The following is a 23,275-nucleotide window of genomic DNA, read 5'->3' on the forward strand; positions in this document are numbered from 1 at the left end:
ACATAAAATTTTATTCTACAGATTTGCACACTGGACAGCAAAAATCATACTTCAGATTGCTAGACCAGCTCAGCCAACTGCCCAGAGGATCATGAATTTACATAAATTAGAAATCCAAGTTTCCAAAATAGAAATTATTTTAAGGTGTACCTACATGGGAGTAAGGTACAGAAGAACCTAGATGCATTGTATTTTCCAGTTTTACAGACAGACTGCAGTATCACTATACCATTGTTTCAGAACTTACTATGTTAACTACTTGTTTAAACCTTACAATTTGATGGTAAAACACTGTATTTTTACTTTCAAAATCAAGTTATTAAAAAGCAGAAAAATATCTTAGGAATTCTGGAAAATTACTTTTCTTAGTGAAAAGATGCTTATATTGAATTTAATCATCAAATATTATAAACAAATTACATTACTGTGAAGACATTCTGAAAGATCAACAAAACAGAACACTGTTGAAATTAAAAATATGGTTTTGTTAATATTCAATTGAAATATTTAACTTAGCTGCAAAATTGCTAAGGCCAAAAGAAACTCCTAGAGATCTTATCTTTGAAAGGTCATATATAGTTTTTTCCCCTCTGTACTTAAATGAAATCATACACTTCAATCATACTTACAGAATAAGTGTAAAGACTTACTGCTGACATATAAAAATAAAGTTTCTGGATGAGTTGAACATGATGTAATAAATGAAAAGAATGATTCGTGCAAAAACATTCCAATTAAAAAGAAAACAAGTAAGGTCAGTATAACCTGGAGAAGAAAAACAAATCATAAAACTTAATTGGGCCCCTATAAAGACATAAAACAAATTACCTCCCTTTTACCTTGTACATGAGTTAGGGTGGAAACTCTGTTTAGTTAACACTTTCTTATCGAAGCTATGAGAATTTACGACTTTTTGTAGATAACAGATTAGTCTAAGAAAACATCTGTTGAATTCCTGACATAACGATGTATAATGTTTATGCTTGTGTATAATGAATATGCATGAAGTAGTTGAAATAAATGTCGAACCTATGCCTGCTTTCAATGTGACAGGCTTTCGGAGTTGCTAAAACTCCACCTGTTCACCCAGTGCTGTTTGCTTTTATCATATAATAAGTTCTAATTGGAAAATTACTCAACCTTGAGACTGTTTCTCACAATGAGAAAAGTCCACTTTAAACTATTGTATTGTGAAGATCAGTTGAGAAATTCACCAGTTTATAACAAACTATGAACATGCAACCAAGGTAAATTGCCAATGTGTGGAATTAACAGTTAACAAGTTTGTTAAGTGAAGAAGGTAGGAGTCAGCACACAGACAGCTTCCACTGAAAGCAGTCAGACTCCTAGGGGTCTTAAGGTAAATAGGTCACTAGCAGACTAAATCAGGACTAAGGAGTTTGGTGAGCTGAACTCATGGCAATACATCTTTCTTTACAATATCTAACCACGAGCGTGATGTGGCTCCAAAGTGTAAAGTCCATTAACTGATAGCAAACACAAATATCCAAACTGTTTTCTTTCCTTCCAATTTTATTTCTTTTTGTTTTCTGTTCAGAGTAAAGTAACAAGCTGAGCAAAGGAACCATAACATATGAACTGCATTACAAAGACTTACTAGGGAAAGATTTTTACATTTTCTCTTTCCCAGAAATGCTCAATAAACTGGATAAATTACAGAAACCAATTTTTAGTCACAATCAAAATTATATACAGAAATGATGTCTAACAGAAAAATACAGTGGCTCTGCATGGTCCTAACAGATTTTGTGTCACAGACTGACATGATGAAGGGGACTGCTATTTCTTCATCTCCAGGATTGCACTTCCAGGGCCTCGGTGTTTGGCACTGCATATGTTGCAGAACTGGACAGGAGATACCTAAAAATCAAAAAAGAAAGCAAGAATCTCTTAGGGAAATGTAGCCATGTAAGAACATTTGAAGATGAATGAAAAATGCTAATGCCCTTCTCAACATTACTGCTCACAGTCAGGCTGTTCCCTATGAACATAGTCAAGGATAGGTGAGGGAAGACAATACAGATGAACATTGTAAGGCAGCCTGTTCTGAAGTTAGAGGGCAGTACAACTCACCACTCACTCCAAGAACACTACCAACACCCACCAGGAGAGAAAGGTCAAACTTCCTTCACATCAAAAATAAAAAAGTGCATAGTCAAAAGCATCACTGATTATCTTCATAGATAAAGAAGCGAGTAAGTCACTTGGTCGGCTCCAATGACCACTGGATGCCTTAGTTACAGCACTGCCTTTGGATAGCATTCCACAGATTTCCAACAACTGAGAACAGGGCCCAAAAAATGTAATTTGATATCAAATATGTGCTTATTGTTACTCTGTGTTTTGCTCTGTGTGCTGTTTTGTGCAGACATTACTTTTCTTTCAGTATATCACCAATAACCAAATATCAGTAACACAAGTGATCACCTAAGACCAGGAAATAAATACTATAGCAGGGGAAAATTTGGCTTAGTCATATGCGTAATACCTGTGTATTCATACACACTGTGAATATATATCGTGTAACATCCACATTACATTTAAAAATTCTAACAAGTCACCTGTCCCAGAAAATTGAGAATGCTAGATAAATTTTAGATTATTTCTCACCATAAAATCAGTGGTAAATACTGTTTGAATAAATATTTACTAGTTGTTGGGCTTTCTCATGCAAATGTTCTAATACATTAGGATTTTCATGACATATTAAGTATTCATGCTGTACCATATGGCTACAAGCACTTTGGTTCCTTCCAGATTAAGTGATTCAATGAAGTTATTTTTCATTAGATGTTACTTTTCAGAGACAGATACAGAATCAGAAAAGTTTAAATTTAGCTTTCTATGCAATTTTGTTACCATTCTAACACTTTCCTTCCTAAAGTCAAAACCGGTCATGTTCTGTTGTGATAGAAGTTACTTTTTTGGTTTGTGTTAATGAAAGAAGAAAAAAAAAGACTTATAAAGAAAAACATGTTCTGACCACAAAGATCATTACAAAGATATTTAAATATTCACTCTGAGTGATTTTTGTCCTCTGGATCAGAATCATTTAATATTGTTCACTTGAGAAAATACCTTTATTCTTGCCTTTAAGTATGTTGAATTAAAGGGAAAGATGCAATGGAAAAGAATTAATTAAAAAAATTAGACAGGTTGTATTCCCTGTATGTCTCAGAGCTGCATTACATATTCAGATTGCAGAAAATAATAAAATACTGCTCAAACAGCAGTGATTTCTTTCTATATTGGATGAACTTTAGTTGCAGTGTCCCTAAACCCCCTTTCCTTAGTCACATACTACTATGTGGTATCATCACAAGTTATTAGTGTAATCATATAATTCCTGATACAGCCACTTCTTCTCCACAGTTGACATAAGGAAAGGTGTCATTTTATCTTTGGCAAAGGTGTCAGAGAGATTAAGCTAGTTCCTTACTGTGTTAGATACGGGTAGGCACTCTTTGTGAAACATATGTCTGCAGTGGAACACTACCACGTTGAAGGATTTGGATGCATCTGGGAAAGAGAAACATAAATTCATTTCAAAGGGCAATGAAACAAACAATTCAGTGGCTACAGCACTATATGCCCACATTCTATTATACATAGAGAAACTTCAAGTAACATTTCTCAAATTAACTTCCAAATTATTTGGGCTTACTTACAGAAACCATGGAGAGTGATGATTTCAGGTAAGTGTCCCAGTGATGGAGTTACAAAACAATTGTATTCTGTGGCTTAAATGCTGTATACTTTTTCACCATGAATTTTTCATGTCAGTACAATATATGCTACATGCTAAATTTGGGGAGAGAGGATAGTAAACTAGCACCAAATAATTCAGCTTCTTTGAAGAGAAGTTAGCAGAAAAATTCTTGCAGTAGTGCGATGAGAACCAGAACACTGAGCAGTTCTAGTGCCTACGTGGCACATCATGATCTTGAAATTTGACAAGAAGCTGCCTAAGTGCATGATGTGGGTTTTGATTCCGACATGAATATTTAGCCAAATTAGAACCCTACATACAATATCCACATATCCAAAGAATAAGCACCTCACCCATGAGCATCATCTACTTTCTACTCTTTGGCTCCCATTTCCTCAACACATACCTCAAGGCACTAGCACAATCAGCTCTGCCAGATTTTCCTGGTCTGTATGTGGGTGCACGTGATCATAGTATAGTTTATTTATTTATTTATTTAAGTGAAAAATGGTAGAAAACAGATTAAAAAACTATAAATGATTTAATTTGGCTATCAACATTTAGCAAACAAACAAAAAAACCCAAACGTCCATACATATGCTTCATCTCATATTCTTGCTTGAAGATGCCATGACAGATACACTCCTAGTAAAATTACTTCTTCTTAAGATGCTCAATAACTATATTGATATTTTTGAACTATAGTTGCCTTGCAGAATGTACATCTCCAAAAGAACATCCTGAATTTCGAGTTTCAAAATTAACTTTAGAAGATGTTTTAAAACTACAGCCTGTTATAAAGTTGTTTCAAATATGGCAGTAGTGACTGAAGCCAAGAACATTCCACCACTCAGAAAAAAAGTATAATCCATAAAACTTTATGATCTACAAGTTCAGTCTAAATTGTTCAACAGAAGTGGACAAGATTTGGTAGTAGCAGTTAGTTTTGTGGTTTAATAATCTTTGAGAAGACGTATGTTGATGGAATTAAAAGCTGCCTTGAATTCCATGTATTCAAAACAGAAATAAGGAAGTCAAAGTTGAATAAGAAAGAATACTGAGTTTACTACAACAAAAGACCTTCATTTAGACTCTGTTCCCCTGTCAGAATTCAAAAGTAAGCCTTGCATAGGAGATTGAAATTTATACAGCGATCACCAAGGAAGACTACCACACATTTTTATGAATAAAAGCAAACAATAATTCCTCTTACAATAATAATAAAAAAATTTGACAACCTCTTTGTTTTCTAGAAAAGCATCCTACCTGAAGGAAGTATTGGAGACAGACATGATTCACAGATATTCTCCTCTGGGAAAAAAAAACAAACAAAAACTTAGAACAGCTTTGTTAACAAACTCCATGCTTACTTTTTTATAAAGCAGGCATGAACATACTGCTGTCACAGATATGGAGCTTAGTCTTAAAGCATTTACTTAAGATGCCTAACAGAATCTATTAAAAATTGAAGAGCTACTGAAGTAGCATTTCTAATAACAGCATGAGAAATATTCAGATCTTCTGATTCTGATGATGGTAGAACCGCAGGAGCTAGTCTGTTTAGGAGCAGCACTGTAGAGGCAAAAGGCAAACTGACAAGAAGGAGCATTGGATGAGTGGCTGTTAACGCTGCAGCATTTTGTAGCAGAAGCTCTGATCTTCTGTCCTGTCAGCTTCTGTCTCTTGCTATTAAAACGCAGCTGGTGTGAATTACAGCACTGCTGATATGCATCATTAGCATCTTGCAAAATATTCTCCATTGTTTCTGACAACCATCTCATGGCTTTTGCTTGGTGGCATATGACTATCCGTGTTAGCACTAAATAGCATTTTTCACCTTTACAAACTGCAGGACACAATACATTGCTGGCTATGCAGAGATTGACCAAGAGAAAAAGTTGCATGCTTGGTCTTGTAGATTTTGACATACAAGTAGTTCCTTTGCAAAGGGGGAAAGCAGCCAGTATCCTACTACACTCTACAGATAAGGTACAATACTCAGGCTTTTGGGCAACTTCCAAAGCAGACCGTCAAGTAGTGTATAAACCAAGCAAAAGCCTTCAAAATCTTGAAAAATTTCCTCTGTACCTACCATCTACTAGAACACCCTTCATCTGAGTTCGATGCATTTTCTTCAATAAAGAAAGAGAATCGGCAACAAGTATCTTTTTGCAACCTTCTCGCAGCAAGATCTGTTGGTGCAAAGAACACAAAACACAGCAGTTGTTGAATAGATGGGCACATCAACTATCTTGACAAGTCTCCACTGTGTTTGCGCTGCCAAAGAGAGTACAGGGAATTTTTAAGTTTTTTCAAGGGTAAAGGAGGGAAAGGAGGAACCTCTTGTTAACATCACCTCTACCTAACTGAAAACCCGACAATATAAAAAAAATGCCTCAAAACCAAAAATGAACCTCAAGAAATGAAATCCTTTACAAATATACTATTATCATAAATTATGATCTTCCTCCTATGAGATGATGGGGAGGAATTTTTACAGTGCCCTTCAGAATCGTTTTCCAAACCGTTTCAAAACTTCTACCCATATCTCTCCTGTCTTCTTCAGAAAAGACATTTAATAATCATAAAACCTTCATAAACACAGCACTTTAAAATGTATTTTGTTCAAATACATTTCCTGCTGAGGTGTAGCAATATTAAATGTCTATATAGCTAACCAAAGATCCAGAGTTAATTCCTCTTAAGCAAAACTCACAGCTCCCTTTCAACTTATTTGGTATTTTTCATCAGATTTCATCAGATTGACATGTTGTTGCCTGACACTGTCGTGAAACATAGAGAATTCAAGGGCATAAAAATTATACAGAGCTTATTATTCCACTAAAAAGTGCTTTCCAAAGAGACTCACAGCCAATTCCAAGGTGAACAATGCTACCAAAAAAGTGATACAGAGAGGCAATGTCCATTCCTTTCTCCTGATCATTTGCGTTACAGGAGACACTGAGCATTCTAAGAGAGTGCAAGATACAGCTAACACAAAAACCTAAGAAGAAATACAATAATAGAATTTACAGCCAAGTGGACAATGTCTAAAAGCCTATCTTTTCACATACCCATTGTGAAGTAATAAAGACACACTGCCAAGAATGATATGCAGATAAGACTGCAAATATGACATACATTAAAAAAAAATAAAATTGAGTGTCACTTTAAGCATTTCAAATTGGGCATATCAGTGGGTGAATAACATTTTCCAGTATTAGAGACATTGAGCTATAAAACATTTCAGAGCACCAGCAACTGAATGCAGCTCTACAAGACAAACACTTAGAAAATTAGTAACTTTTATCTGTCGATAATTTCAGGGACTAGCTGACTATGTCTTTCCCCTTCCAATTTTATCCAAGGGCAACAGAGAATGTTAAATTTTGTTTTAAATACAGAAAAATGTCGCTAGGTTTGAAAAAAATACTAGAAATTTTTTGCAAGGATAATTGAATGAGGCTATCTTTCAGAAACAGTGCTTGCCTCGTTGAAAATATTCTCAATCAACACATTACATCCCAAAGATAGGTAAATAACTTGGAGGGTATCTTGGCTATATACTCGAGCCTTTGCTACTGCACTCAGCATAGGCAGATGAAAAAACCCCATGTTTAAGTAAAAGGAGAAAAGCAAGCATAGAATCATAGAATATCTCGAGCTGGAAGGGACCCACAAGAATCATGAAGTCCAACTCCTGGGCCTGTACAGGACAGCCCCAAGAATCATGTGCCTGAGAGTGTTGTCCAAACACTTTCTGAACTCTAACAGCCTTGGTGCTCTGACTATGTTAAATAAAAGGAGCAGAACAAAGATACAATGGGAAGATGGGACTGTGACTTAGCATTTTCTAATTAAAATATAATATGCCAACAGGAAATATTAATTAAAAAGAAAGCAAAATAAAGAGGGAAACAATAGACATCATTCGGTCACAGGAAAACCTCAATACTATTTGATGGCTTAAAACCCAGAAGTAACAAAAATACCTCATAAAACATATAAGACACATGCACTATCTTTCGCCAATTATTTAAACACCACTAAGATTTTTCCATACCACATTCAATGACTATCAGACCTTATTTTGCTAGAATTGGAATAGAGTAGGCAGCTGTTATTATATAAAAGAAAAAGTCACAATGAAGAATGTAAAATGTCAATTCTCAAGGTAATAAATCTCAACACTTCCGCAGAAAGAAAGAATTTTGAAGACCTCAAAGATGGGGTGGATTATTGAAGAGTGACGAAAAGGGAAGCAGGAGAGGGAATTTGGAGGCAAGAGAGAAACTTCATTAAAAGGGGGGAGAAGTATGTAACTCTGCACCCTAAGATTATGTTGAACTAATTAAAAGTGACATTGTGCATAAATCTGTAATGAAACCACTTTCCAAGTAGAAACAGAACTCAGATTTGGTTTTTTACCCTTTAAAAGCACATCATTGTGAACACAAGCAGGACAGCACAAGTTTTGTGCAGAAATAATGCCTTTCACAAAATTAATAAAAACTGTTGAAACCAAAACATGTATTGCAAAAAGGAATCATAGTTCATTTTCTGGCTATATTAGGGAAGATACTACTGCATAATTAAAACCAGAAGGCATAAACCTTTCTATTTAATTAAAACAGTCTTGATTTAAAAATGCCTAACATTATCTTTAAAGGAAAATACTGTTGTAGGCAGTTAACTTGAAAGGGCATACTCAAAGCTCTGGGAGTAAATCTGCGGCTTGATTCAGCTTAGCACTCGAACAAGTCCAAGTTTCACAAGGCCATTTAACCAAATTCTTCCAAATGGCATCGCTATCACAATTAAAAGCACATTATTTTTAGTCTTTACATCCAAAAGGTAGATGTTCCCTATGCAAGCTGCCACCTGCCCTCTAGTGCCTCCAAGGTGTCTGAACAGCATTTTAGTCATGTTCAGGAGCACAACCTAACAATTTTTCCAGGTGCTGTTTCAAGCAGCATTCATCGGATTATCATTGGGTTCTACTAGTTCATAAACTCCATTATGAAAGGATAGATGTGAACTCTGTGAATGGATGAATCAGAGTTACTGTAGGTTCAATCAAACTGCAAACTAGTAAGTCAATGTTTGAGTAAAATGGCTAATTCACAAAATCTAAAAGCATCTAAACAAATTGCTTTTGAATTTTAAAACTAGGGGAAAGAGAGTCCTAGAATACCAACATCTTTTGAAGTTTTCCTCTAATGAACAGCATACAAAGGGTGACAAATAAAATTCATGGCAGAATTGCATTTCCTGAAGTTGGAAAATAAAAATGGGTATTCTGGAAGAATTATAAGGCAGTTTAATAGATCCCTACTTGTAAAGCAGAGCTGTAATGCCAGAGCAAAAGGCAAATTAGTTAGTACTTAGTTGAAGTTGTAGCCGAAGAAAAAAGTCTCACATGATCTATGTTTATTTTTACCCAAAGGAATATCTAATTCTGCCTTAGTCCCATGCTTAGTTGGTTGTTAGTGATCAGATTTCAAAGGTTAACCACATTGCTTTAGAGCTGAGGTGAGCTTAGAGTAGCACACAGAACAGTTGCAGTGGTTAGTCTAGTGGGCAGTAATTTGTTAAAGTGAAGCAGTCAGCCTGCAATCTGCCAATATTAATAAAAATTATTCAAGGAAGAGCTCAGATTAAAAAAAAAATTACAATAAAAAATTACATTAGTAGACTTCTTTGTTGGATTCTCTAATGCACACTGTAAGTCACATACAGCATGCTTTTGCAGCCACTCAATTTACTTGGTTTTGCTGGGATCTAAAGGATTGTTTTCAAAAAGACTAAGTCTGTCAAAGGCACTGCTTTTAGTTCCTACCCATATTTCAAATCGCATCTAATGTAAAGTTTACTGCTATGGAAATTGAGGAGTATAATATGAAATTTGCATCTGCATACTTACATAAGCATAAAACAATCTTATCAGGGCTTGCAAAAGGAGCCCACAATTAAATAATAAAATGGTACAGCTGTAACATCTTTTGGGAAGCCAACGCTATGAAAAGACCAGCACAGCTTTTGTGTTAGGCAGTGACTTGCAAGTCAAGCAGCAGGTTCTCACTTCACCTGCACTCCTCCTTTGTGGATCTTGGCACGAGATTCTTTTTGCCTTTGAAAATGAGAACAATAAAACTTAAGTCCATGCAGAGCTTGAGGTCCAGAGAGCTGAAGTTATAGAAAGTTCTAGCCAATTAAATTTTTATTTCTGTATGAGTTCAAAATGTACGGTATATTACGTGCTACAAATCAGGAAGTTTTTACAAGTGAAAGAGTTACGTCAGGCCAGAATAAAGGTCATGGACTTCTCACCATGAACTTACACAACATCATGCAGAGGTATGACCAGGCACCATACAAAACCACCAAAGACTAACTTTAAAACAGCTAACTAGGCAGCAATAACAATGAAGCCAGGGCAGAACTGTCCTCAGCAATGAGAGGCTGCTTAGATATTTACTTGAAGTTCCAGCCATGTCCTGAAGCACGTGCTGAATGTAGAAACAGTCCTTCTGTAAAATTTGAGCTTGTCAATTGGCTACTTTGTCACTGTGCAAGAGCTGTGATAACATTTCTAAATTTCAATGTAGATACACCATCTGTTCATAAACGGTGCACTTTACACTGCCAGTAACACTTAAGAAGGAGTTTTATTTTAAGCTATAGCTTACATTTCTCTAAAGAAATATAGCCTCTTTTTTTGGCTATATGGTTTTCTATTGTACAAGCAAGCCAAGCACATATTACATTAAACTTACCTAATTTCTATTATTCCTATGAAATCTAAATTTTAGCCCTAGAGCTAAAATTTAGCTCTACTTCAAAATTAATTAATTTGAAATCCATGAATCATTTCAATGCTAACAGTAAATAATTTTAGACATCACTCTGAAGGTTAAATACATTTTAATCCAAAAATAATTTTGTTAAAAGATATTTGAAGATAAAATTACTCTTCCCTCCCCAAAATATGACCAAATGATATCAGTTTTTTCTGAAGCCACACAATGCATTCTGTATATGTGTAAAACTGCAACTATGCTTACAGCACTTCCTCAGTCTGCCTGCAGACAGAACAAAAATTACATTTCGATTTAATGAGAATGAAGGAACAGGAGGATCAATTGTGGTACTGACAGCAGGAAGATTAACATGCAACTGTTGAAATGCAGCATGGTATTTAGCTAGTATCATTTTGGAAGGATATTAGTATCTCATGAAGTCAATTAAAAATTGGAAGTAATGTTACAACATGCATTATATGCAAACATGTATCCGTTTGTCTGTGGAGGTTCCTTGCACATAACAAGTGTCAGGAGAAGAAGAAATATAAAATGCTACTTTAAAATGGCCAAAGTCATAATCTAAAGTTCATATAAAAATAAAATTATGAAAAGCCTTGGAAAGGCTTAAACACTGCCCTGAAGGAAGATATAGGCTTTAGTTGGTTTGACAGAATACCAATCGTGACCTTACTGTAACCATAAAGGCCACCTATTTGCTTGAAATGTTAAAAGACTAATAGCAGATGGAGAACAAATGTTTGAGGCTCAGAAAACTCGAGTTTCAGCTGCCTACTGGGTTATGTTTTCTTGGAGTCTACACAGTCACCATGGAGGCATTCAAACTGCTCTATATCTTTCTGTCTCTCAGTGGAGAGATGCAGAGCGGCATCACAGAGAACTCAAGTTTGGGACTCCTTTTGTAGCAGGGAGATTTAAAGTATGCAATGCAACACGCTCTGTTGCTACTTTCAGGAAACACTGAAAGGTATGCTTCTTACAAGCATGCATCAGAACCAATCGTGTAGGGAACTGCACATATCTGTGTAATTATGCTAGGATAAGAACTCCCATAATCCAATGAGCAGTCCATTTTTTTAAATGCATAGGCATCAACACATTCTGCAAAACAGATATGAATTTGATTTTAAAAGCACATCTTTCTTCAGTTAGCATGACATTTAACATATACAGTCTCTATTACCTGGTGAATGTTTCAGAGAGGGCATGTTGCATTCTGCCTTCTCACATGTGAAACAGTGAAAAGCACTTGTCATGAGACTTTCCAATATTGGACAGTTGGGCAGTGTAAAATAGTCTGAATCAATGAAGATGATTCCAGTTCTACTTACCAGGCTTATAACAGCATGAGAAACATTTGGAAGAGCTAGAAGCCACCAAGAGATCTTGACAAATTTCTACTATTTCTGTCATAGTTTTGTACCAACTCACAGTGTCCATGACAGATGGATGAACAAATTATGATAGTAATTTCACAGTGAAAAAGAGGTTTTGGTGTCTCTCTTAAAATGAGTATCACATGAAGAATAAAACATTTACCTGCAAGTTGTAGTCCTGAAGAATTTTCACTAGCGAATCTCTCAAATTAGGAATCTCCATGCCTTCCTTAATGCGGTGAATCAAAAGAATAGGATCAACATGGGTTCCAATATTGTTCAACAAACCAGTAATAAAAGCTGTGAAAACCAAGAGACAAAGAAATTAAGAAAACCAAAATACCTGATCAAAGGATGCTTTGGTGACAAGCTACATGTTTTGGCTGATTCCATAACAATTTTCTACTAAGTGATAAGACTTATCTAAGACTCTTTTAGTCTTGCTATGTTTCTTGCAGCTGTATTTACTTGAATACAAGCCTTTGGGGAAGAGAGGAAGATATGGTTTGGCAATTCACAGAACTTTCAGTGTATTCAGAAAAGGGGTAACTGGGTCTCCAGCACAAATCCACAAGTAAATAATGCATTTTGATTTAATAATAAGGGCACTCAAGCAAACAGAGTGAGAAAATTATCTACATTATGTGACTATTCTATTCCCAGTTCCACGGTTTAAAAACAATTTTTCAAGCAACTAATCTAATTTCAACATGTTTCTTAACATTGGTGAGAGTGACACAATAGAAGTCTTTTGCTTTTTGAAGAGCATCTGGCTAAACAAAACACTAGAAGGATGAACCTCAAGGCTGTGTTTTTTCTTCAACCCCCCAAACTGAGGAATATCACTGCAGTTGCTCTGCATATAGGCAGATGGAACTGCAAGAATTCTATATGCTTTGAATCCCTTTTGCTCTAAAAATGTCACTGACTGTAGCATCACTTTTAGAGACGGACTGCGTTTAAATATGGGTAATTTGAGAATGCCATTCTTCTAAAGGAGTAACAGATTCTGGTCACTTCTTCCTGTCAGGAATAGCAGCCAAGGGATGAAAATGTATATATTCTGACACTAATTCTACAAGACTTTCAGTCCCCCAGAAAAGAGATCCCAAGAGAGACTTTAAAGTCTTGATTTAGAGCCTCAGAAGAGGTTGCAAAAACTAATGGAGTACATAATTAAAAAAATTATTTTCTCAGTCTTTTGAACTTCTCTGAGTCTGCCTCCCGAGCAACACTGATGTTGCTTATGTTTTGATTCCATCTAAACTTTTAACTTGGAGTAGTTACTCATATAATGGATGAAAGGCAAAATGCACTCATTAGTACAGATCTTACCTTTGTAACATAGAAACAAATTAGTTATTTTACTGAGGGGTAGAAAGGTGTAGGTTCTTCATTTTCAGAATTTGAAAGGGAAGCAGTTGCAATAAACACACTACACAACATCCTCATTAAACTGCAGACTGTGTTTTGAGGCTGTCTAAAAGTAAAGTCTCATTCTGCTTCATTAAAAGCACTGCTCTCCCCTTGACTGTCATTAAGGACACAACTATGCAGAGCTTAGTCAAACACTAAACCTCTAAGTACTGGTTCTTATGCTGCCTTACTGCAAGTTTTTATGCACAGTAGACATCTGTGTTGTGCTTCACAAACCAGAACACCTCCCTGGCCATACATAAACATCTTCTCTAACATACACATGAGTAATTCAATCCTTTAATTGCAACAGAATTCCACAAAAAAATACATATGCAAGGCTTCCCCACTTACGTGGTTTGTCAATAGAATATAAAATGAGGTCTTCCCAAAGTTCTCCATCATCTTGTTCCTTGGCAAATTCAATAGCTTTATCTACATCTTGCAGTTCTTCCATTATCATCTTCAAGGCACTGCGGCTATTACCCATTCTGCCTAGAAGGAAAAATAAGTAAAGAGATTATAAACACTAAGTGCTTATCAATGCTCAGTGCTTTAAGAAGCTCTTTCAATTGTGAATTTTATAAGTGTGAAGTTGACTCAAACTAATTTAACTAAGATCAAACCTAATCTAATCAGATGTAGGAAGGCAAATCCCAGGGCAATCAGTATAATCTGAACAAGTGCTTGGAGTACTTTGCTGGACTGGGACCTGGAGGCTTTCTCAAGGATGTTTTGGATCATATTACAGGTTCTGAACTGCAGCAACATCTAACATGAGAGAGAGTGTGTATATGTGCATACATGTAAACTATGACATGAAATACCCCCTTTAAGAGCCCACATGGGCACTTTTAATTTACGGTAAGTATAGCGCATCTTATACCCATGAAAAATAAGAGGAGGAAACAGGAAGAAGTAGTAGAAATGACAAACTATTTAAATAAATTCATGAGTAAATCCTACTCTTCTCCCAAATGGTCCACAAAATATTCTTCTTACTAAACCAGAGATTGTTTAAAAAAGTGCTTTCTATTCTGTTCATGACTACTACATAAAGATACATAGAAATCTTAGTCTTACAATGCCTCTCATTCAGAGGTAGAATCCTTGGCCAGCTGGAGGAGTTAATTTACAATTAATTTTATGAAAAAAAAAAAAAAGAAGACAGAAGGCAATATAAGCAAATCTTCCATCTCAGCAATAGATAATATTAAGCTTCTGAGATGTATTCAGAATAAAAGCTTTGTTTTATTTCTCCTCTCTCTTCAAAACTCACAGTATTACTCTTCTCCTGGAGATTGTATCAAAAATACCTCCCCTCCCAACCTGTTCCCCAATTCTTCCAAAACCCCAGAAAAACACCAAGTCAGAAACACAATAATACAATACATGCAGTTAAGACATCATATTAATCACCTAGTGCTTTGTTTTATTTTCTAAATAATGTTATTTGGATGTACTGACTGCATATCAACTTTGTCTCAGGGAGAACATGTTAAACAATATTACACAATACATTTTCACAGCATAAACTTTATTACAAGATTAAAAGTGTGTTGTCATTTATCACACTGAGCACTACTTACTCAAAAGATAGACTGTCTCTTCTACAAAGTTCCTTTGTTGGCAGATCTCAAGAGCCTTGAATTTAAGGGAAGAGAGGAGGGAAGAGAACACAGAAAACAATGTAACATGAAATTTTATTGATCTCAAAGGCTGCAAGAGGCTTAAAGATATTTTTCCACCAAGTTACATTACTCATTTTGACAGAAACACAGCTCCCTTAATAAGCACTGTCACGCATTAATTAAGAAGAGAAACTCCATGACACTTTTTAAAATTCTTCTCCAAGACTGGGTAAATCTGGGGACAGGACTGGTAAAAACCAGCACAATTATCAAAACTACCAAACTGATTACCAGAAAGTTTTTAGTAACAGGAAGTTGGCAGGGCTGGTATGCCATTAATGATGCCATGCCTTTTCCAAACTGGAAACAGAATTGGAAACAGAAAGCAAACTCAAGATTCATAGCATTCCTGTGAAGATAACTGTTCACCAATAAAGACTTTTACACTTGGAAATCAAAACTATAAATGCAGAGAATACAGCTACAACTAAAGATGGGGGTAGGAATTAACTTTTCCTCCACTCTCATTATTTCACATGGGTTACTATGAAGATTAGACATACGGACAATGAATTTTGGGGTAGGGGTAAGTGAACTACCAACGAGATACTTCAGGTGAATGAAGGTATGAATAATACTAATAAGTTATAAACACAGCTGACAGCTTTTTTTTCCTCTCCACTTTTAAGTTAAAACTACAAAGCACAAGGTATTCAGTAGTTCTAGATGCTGCATATTTCCTGACTGTCATGCTCCCTCTAGAGGAAAACAGGGAACACTCCTCTTTCAGCTCATTTTATTTGCTAATCTGCACTTGAATAAAAGTGGCTCACTCCTAAAGAACAACAATTACTTCTTCCTGCTGGGTTTATAACTTCCTTAGAGCAATACTAAGAGTGATTTTTTCAAATAGAAATTGCTTTTAGCAATTTATACGCTGCAATGGAACCTGCTTAACAGGAACTGAAAATATTGGTAACTGGGAAATTCTTAGTCCCATTTTTATTTCCTTAGAACAAAGACTTGTACGTGGCAAAAAGCATTACTATATGCAAGTGTGGTAAGCAGTATAATTATTGAATTAGTATTTCAGTAAATTCAACTAAGTTTTACATAGTGTTGGTATCTTTTCTCTCTTCCTTAGGTTCTTACATATTAATATTTTAACATTAAGGTTAGAATTACACTTTTTTTTCTAACATCCTTTTCTCTCACTCTGGTGATTACTGCACCACACCTTCCAGAAGTTCCTGGATCTCTGACCTATTCTTGCTTAGCAGCCCACAACTTCAGCAAAGCAGTGCCAGCAATGAGCTTGCATCAGTTTCACATAGCACTTTTTTGCACCATCACTGAAGATGGGAGGCTGAATCTGCAGTAACTAAAACTAATTTGCATCAAAAGAAAAAAAATGCAGGTAAGGTTTTATATATAAAACCATGGTCACACAAATAATACATAAGGCAAAAACTAAGAGAATCAAAAAGTTAAAAACAACTAAGTCAATAATGCAGACAAAAGTCTCTGGCTTGAAACCTTGTAGGCTCACTGCCTAATAAAAGATCACTGGGTCAATCTCATTTCAGATAAAGAAAGTTTCAACAAAGACCAAGTCTACAATCCCAAGAAAGTATGTTCTATTGTTTCCTGCAGTTGCACAGTAAGTTGACAGAAGCATTCGAAACAAGAGAGGTGTCAGGAACAGTACAGTTCTCTTTGGAATGTTAACCATGTAAAATGCAATATACAATATTACACTTAAAAACTACTCCACTGGTGTCATCATTATAGTTGCATACAGATAGGCATCCTATCACAAGATCAGGTTTGCTCAACCATTTATTAACAGCAACAAATACATATAACAAAATACTGACCCACCTAAAGAGGAAAACTTAGAATTTCCATTGTTTTCACTTTAATTCAAGCAGGGTAAAAAACCTCGAGACTAGCCTTACCTCTATGTATTTTTTAATTTGTCAAAAAAGAGCATGGAAGGAAAATACAAAAAAAGTATGAAAAAATAAGAAGGTGGAAACCTGGCACTCTGAAAAAGCTCAAGTCTATTGGCCAAAGTACAAAGACAAAATACTTTTAGCTCTGTTAGTTCAGTGACTGTTACATTGTGTATATTATTCAAAAGAAACTTATGACCTTAGAATATAAAGGTAGAAAAACTCCACTTACAGCTACTGATTTTTCAAGATCTAATGCTGACAGCTCCTAGATTTGGCAAAATGACTGTTGATTTCTTACAACCACAACCTGCTGTTCAGTCAGGCCAGGCACTGATGAGTAGATATGCTGCAGGTATGCATTAAATTTGAATTCAGAACTTGTTCATTAAAAATACCCACTAATTCCTGCACTGAGAGCTGAGAGAGGAAAGTCTCAGCTGTCATCAGCTATGCAAACCAAACTTCTGCAGGTGATTGTCATAAACTCAATGATCCCTCATTTTGGCAGTAGAGGGCAGTGTCAGACACAGTTAGAAATTCACAACACTACAAGCTACAGACCAGACATAAAAATCGAGGACCTGTGTTTAGATTCTGGGGGCTTACCTTCTCCAGTGGACAGTGTGTGCTGTCTCTGAGAAATGGTAGTAAGTTTGGTCGATCGTATTCAGCATACAGGCTGATCTGTTTCTCATGATATCGTTGACCTTTATGGTGATCTCTTTTGAAAAGCTTGTGCAAATACTAGGAATCAGAAAAGAATCAGAACTTAAACCCACTTCTATAATATTATTAATAGAATCATAGAATTTCCTAAGTTGGAAAGAGATCATGGAAGTCCACCTCCTGGCCCTGCACGTGACAGCGCCAAGAGTCACACCATGTGCCTGAGAGCATTGTTCAAATGTGCCCTGAACTCTGTCAGCTTGGTGCTGTGACCACTTCCCTGGGGAGCCTGTTCCAGTGCCCAACCACTCTATTGGCGAAGACACTTTTACCACATGAAATATTTTAACCAAAGCATCTTGAAGTCTAGATACTATGACAAAGCTCCTTCCTCTCTCTATGAGCACAGAAACCCCCTGAAAATAATTATGAGGGTCACTTTTATTCCAATGGAAGTAGGCTTCACACTTTCAAACCAATGCATCCCTTCCGTAACTGACAGACAGTCAGTTTGTAAAGCTCCTGGGCAGTGGGCTGCACACTTCATAGATCTGCTTCCCATAATCACCTCCCTACCACATAAATCAGCTTTCCACCAAATCGATATCTTGAAGCCTGTCTGTACACAGCAGCAAGTTAAATTTCCCTCCCTAATAGAGCCCAAGCCCATGGTTACACGTTATGTATTCCGCTGACAACATGTTCAAAGCAAGGAGGTGCTTCTGGAATAGCAATGTGGAGCCACAGTCTTATAGTGATATTGTAATTCTGTAGAAACAAGAACAATCTTGCAGCTTATGGAAGTTACAATTCTAAAAAGACAAGTGGTTTGCTGTCTCTATAGATCACAAAACATATTTCAGAGCTGCACCCATCAACCAACTCCATTTTTGTGCAGGGAAAAAGGAGGAATACAAGCAAGAAGTAACTGAGCATAGAATACAAGTGCCTGCAATGCGGTAAGAAGGACTTCATGGTATATTAACAAGCAAGCAGTATGTTATCAAATTCTCAGAAGTACACATTTTAAAGGCATTTTACTATTGTAAAGATGTTATGGCCATGTTATAGAGTGAATCTGCAGAAGTAGCCACTTTGACTGATGATTTATGACATTTCAGTGTCAGGTGCACTCTGACAAGATAAACACACTTGTAAAAGATATGTCCAGCAAAGAGTTTATTCAGCTCAACTTCAAATAACAGAATATAGAAATACTTACCACGTGCTGTAACTCAGGCCTGTTCTCTAATTCTTCAACGACTCTGTCAATCTGAAAGAAAACAAACCTGTGATAAACAGCACACTTACAGGACTGAAAGAAGGATAGGCAATCCAAGGTAGCATTGGACTGCCATGCCATGAACTTGTTATACTCACGGAAATTTTATCTTCGTTATCCAAAAGCATGTCTACCGCTTTCTACAATAAAAAAAGAGAATTCTGTTAAGAAACAGGTACACACATTTTCTCACATTCTATACAGTATTATGCTTATTCACTGATCACAGAATCAGCTGAGTCGGAGGGAATTCACAAGAATCATCGAGTCCAACTCCTGGCCCTGCACAGGACCATCACCAAGAGTCACACCATGTGCCACGAACTCTGTCAGGCTTCGTGCTGTGACCACTGCCCTGGGGAGCCTATTCCAGCACCCAGTCACCCTCTGGGTGAAGAACCTTTTTCTAATATCCAACCTAAACCTCCCTTGACACAACTTAAGGCCATTCACCACAGAGATCAGTGTCTGCCCCTCTTCTTCCCCTCATGAGGAAGTTGTAGACTGCAATGAGGTCTCCCCTCACTCTCTTCTTCCCCAGGCTGAACAGACCAAGTGCCCTCAGCTACTCCTCATACGGCTTCCCCTCAAGGCCCTTCCATCACCTTCACTGCCCTCCTCTGGACACTCTCTAATAGGTTAATATCTTTCCTATATTGCAGTGCCCAAAACTGCACACAATATTCAAGGTGACGTTGCCCCAGTGCAGAGCAGAGCAGGACAATCCCTTTCCTTGACCAGCTGGCGATGCTTTGCCTGATGCCCCCCAGGACAGAGTTGGCCCTCCTGGCTGCCTGGGCACTGCTGACTTGTATTCAACTGGCCATCAGCCAGGATCCCAGCTCTCATGGCAACCTGTGACTTGGAGAGCTGCTGGGGTTTGGAAGTTGTTAACTCACTTGTCTACCATTGGTTTCTGTGTTGCCATAGTTATTATATTGTCTCCTTGCATTGGCCAATCCCCTCTTTGGCCCAGCAGCCCTTATAAGCTGTGGGAAATTTGAATAAAGGGTCTTCTTCGCTGCTGGATTCTCTACATGCTGCGTGGTCTTTGTCTCTTGGATTGAGTGCCTTTGCCGCCTGTCCCTGCCACGAGGGATGGGTGGCGGGGGGAGTGATTCCAGCCCTGAAAGCCTTCGCAGAGCGGCCGGCAGTGACCCCCCCAGAAACCCCTCGAACTGCAACAGAGACCTGCATCTACCATTGGCAGGTCTGGCTGGCTGGAGGCCTCTGACACGGTTGGTACAGTGACTCCATCAGCTACAAGGGACTGAGCTTTACAGTGCATTAACACCATAACTGAGGAAGCTTAAACTAATACACTAATAAGACTGGCGCTAAAAGGATCTCTTTGCTCTTCCTTACCATCTACTGAGTCTGTTTTCTGCCTATATGGCTGCCCTGGATGGTCAGAGAGGAGCCCTTCCTTCTCATCCTGCCTGTGCGACTTACCATGTCACCCAACCCTGTTTACCTGCTCACGCTCCCTGAGCCAATTGCTAAATCTGCCCCAATTGCTCTCGGCACTGCTTTCTGCTCACCAAGTTGGCTTCCGAGGGCTTCTGACTCCTCTTAGCTCATTTATTTTTAATCTGTTAAAATATCTCCAGTGGTAAGCAAATATAAAATCATTAAGATCACCATACCTCTGAATCAAAATCCACAAGTATCAGATGGATATTGCAGACCTACTCTTTCCAGCAACAGTAATTCAGAGAGCAGTTTGCATAACATCAGCATTCCTTCTCAGCACAGCATTACAGGAGAACACATCATGTATTCTTCCAGAATACTTCTCCTAAGTTTCCTCACTAATAGCAATCAATGATGTGCACTTATATTGCAGGTGATGTATGCTCATTGAGTCACTGGTCACAGAAAGCCACTGCCAAATGATGTTGAAATACTCTTTGTCCCACTGCAAAAGTGAACTGCAGGATGATAGCTATAGAAGAAACACACAACTCAACCTGCCTTACAACTGGATTCCTCTAAACTACCTGAACCCCAATACTGTAACATAAGCAAACAAGACCACATAAGCCAAGTGGCCACCAGGATTCTGGTTCTGCTTCCTCTTACAAGAGCAAACTTTTGCTTCACATTCAAAAAATACAAACCTACAGATTCCTGATATGATTTATTCTATTTAATTGAAAAGAGTTATAGTTTTTTTCCCCTCATACAGTTTAGAATGGGCACACTAATGATAATGGTACAGATGGCTCTGTATTTTAGCTACAGTACTTAAACAACTACTACACTTAAAAAAGAGCAGACCTACTTGGTTATCTTCCCCAGGGATCATACCAAAACTCATTTGCTCAGATTTTATAGTCAGTTGGAAAGAAAGAAGACAGAATTCAGCACAAAATAAACACTTCCTGATTTTTGGAATTTAGGTTAACAACCTTGCAAACTTTCAAAAGCAGATTAATTGACTGTAGTGAAAGAAAAGTGGGAAGTACATTCAGTATTTCCTGTCTATTTTCTTGGCTTATCAAAAGCATTATTTGGTTAGAAATACAGAAAGAATATCATGGTGAAATGACACTCTGTGTGAAATGATATTCAATGTTGGGACTTGAGAATCACAACAATGACCTTGGATCTGGCACTCTTCTCACTGTGAGTGACAAATAGAAATGGAAAGGAAATACAAATGGAAATACAAAAGAAAAAATAATCCTTGGGTCAATTATTCTGCAGTCTAGGCAAACATAATCTTCCTTACCTCAGAATGTATCCAGACATACCAAACACACTCTCTGCCTCAACACTACCTTTAACTCATTAATTTTTAATCTGTTAAAATATCTCCAGTGGAAAGTGAATATAAAATCATTAAGATCACCATACCTCTGAATCAAAATCCATGAGGAGAACAATTTTGTCTCTGATAGAACTGAAGAGATTGTGCTTGTGGATCAACTGGAAGACGTCTTTGTGCCTCAGAGTCAGGTAGATTTCTAGGGCTCTGCCATAGCGCTGGTCGTAAGTATACCTGATAAAACCAGGGTTATAATACCACGTGATTTCACATACCTAAGTGTAGGAAAATCACCTATGAGGGAAAATATAAACATACTCTAGTATGTAAAGCTTGCTAGGATAGAGTACCTGTAACTCATTTTTATTAGAGGGAAATAAACACCAGGCAACATTAATTTCACCTCCATTTATATTGGCCACTGCATTTGTGTTCTGACCTGTGGTTTTCTGCATTTTCATTTTCCGTTTTCAAATCACAGAAGCCACAAAAAGTCTAGCTTTTCAATTTTTGGATACCAATTGGAAATCTCTTCAGAGCTAAAACCCACTGTTCTAAAATACTTTAGTAACATAGTAATAGAGAGTAGTTCTGCTTTCTTCAAAGAAGCAGTACAAAAAGAACTTAACATGGTGATTAGGCTGAGAAAATCAAAGAGCTTTACCCTGTAAAAAGTAGCCTAGAACCAGATCACTTTTGGCACATTTTCCAGTCACATATTTCCAGCCATGCAGTAACTACTTCTTAAATAGTGGGCAATAACTCCACCCTTTTATTTTCCTGTAATTCCGAAATGCACACTTCACAAAAGAGGTTTCCCTCTGACAGCATAAAGAGGAATGCTAGCTATTTACTTTGGAAAAAGGAGTAAGGAAATCCAATCTCATGCTTAACAATTTGCTTTCATACACAATGTGAACTTCACAAGAAAGGGTAAAGAATTGCTAAGCTGTGCAATCAGCAGAGTGGAGAGAAGCCAATACTCTGTAGACCGCAGCAAAGAAGATTTCTGTTAAGAGAGTTAAGCAAATATTGATAAACTACAGTACACTCAAATTTTAAGTGTACTTTTTGTAACAGGAATTTAAAATTCTACTCACAATTCTGCAAGTGTTCGTAGCAAAGTCCTGTTCTGTGGATCTTTCTTCAGGTGATCGACTACAGCTTGAACTATGATTGTGTTGTTGTACAGATCTCCAGGCCACTCTTTTATAAGGGTTGCAAACCCCTAAAAGTATAAGAGATTGTAACAGAAATAGAAAGAATGGCCTAAGGAACATTTCAAAACATCAAAGTTTCAGCTAAGCCTCTGAGATGATACCTGCTGTGCTTCACCTTTAAGCAAATTTTACGTGTTCACAGACGTGCACAATGCAGAACACAGATTTTTCCTTCTTAGAGCAATGTTATTAAGATTCATGTTAATAACATTGTTTCTTTCAGGTGCTGTAGGCTTTGTGCATCACCTCAGCCACTTACGCTAAAAATAACAATATCTATAATAAATAATTAATCTCACAGTATTTGCATGCTCTGAAGAACATTCTATTTATTCTCTTAAAAACAAAATCAAAATTCAACTTTTTAATATTTTCATTATTATGGAACTGTCCATTGATAATCTG

General features: G+C 37.0%; 1 protein-coding gene across 4 annotated transcripts in view; it reads right to left on the bottom strand.

Annotated features, from left to right (window-relative positions):
* Positions 1-1,513: 1,513 nt before the first annotated feature.
* VPS41 (VPS41, HOPS complex subunit) overlaps positions 1,514-23,275 on the bottom strand; it is a 106,963-nt gene continuing 85,201 nt past the window's right edge. For 3 of the 4 annotated variants that reach the window (XM_017820382.1, XM_017820392.1, XM_017820402.1), the window contains 12 exons: positions 22,751-22,878; positions 21,740-21,884; positions 18,979-19,020; positions 18,821-18,871; positions 17,539-17,676; positions 14,933-14,987; positions 13,698-13,838; positions 12,091-12,227; positions 5,823-5,922; positions 4,997-5,041; positions 3,461-3,540; positions 1,521-1,881 (listed from right to left, as the gene is read on the bottom strand). In XM_017820382.1, the coding sequence (XP_017675871.1) occupies positions 1,801-1,881; positions 3,461-3,540; positions 4,997-5,041; positions 5,823-5,922; positions 12,091-12,227; positions 13,698-13,838; positions 14,933-14,987; positions 17,539-17,676; positions 18,821-18,871; positions 18,979-19,020; positions 21,740-21,884; positions 22,751-22,878 (1,143 nt within the window). In that variant the 3' untranslated portion in view covers positions 1,521-1,800. Of the gene's footprint in view, positions 1,882-3,460; positions 3,541-4,996; positions 5,042-5,822; positions 5,923-12,090; positions 12,228-13,697; positions 13,839-14,932; positions 14,988-17,538; positions 17,677-18,820; positions 18,872-18,978; positions 19,021-21,739; positions 21,885-22,750; positions 22,879-23,275 lie in introns of all 4 variants that reach the window. The other variant, XM_017820372.1, reaches the window with a different exon arrangement.

The sequence above is a fragment of the Lepidothrix coronata genome, unplaced genomic scaffold (genome assembly GCF_001604755.1).
Source record: "Lepidothrix coronata isolate B3197 unplaced genomic scaffold, Lepidothrix_coronata-1.0 Scaffold3, whole genome shotgun sequence".
Lineage (NCBI taxonomy): Eukaryota > Metazoa > Chordata > Aves > Passeriformes > Pipridae > Lepidothrix > Lepidothrix coronata.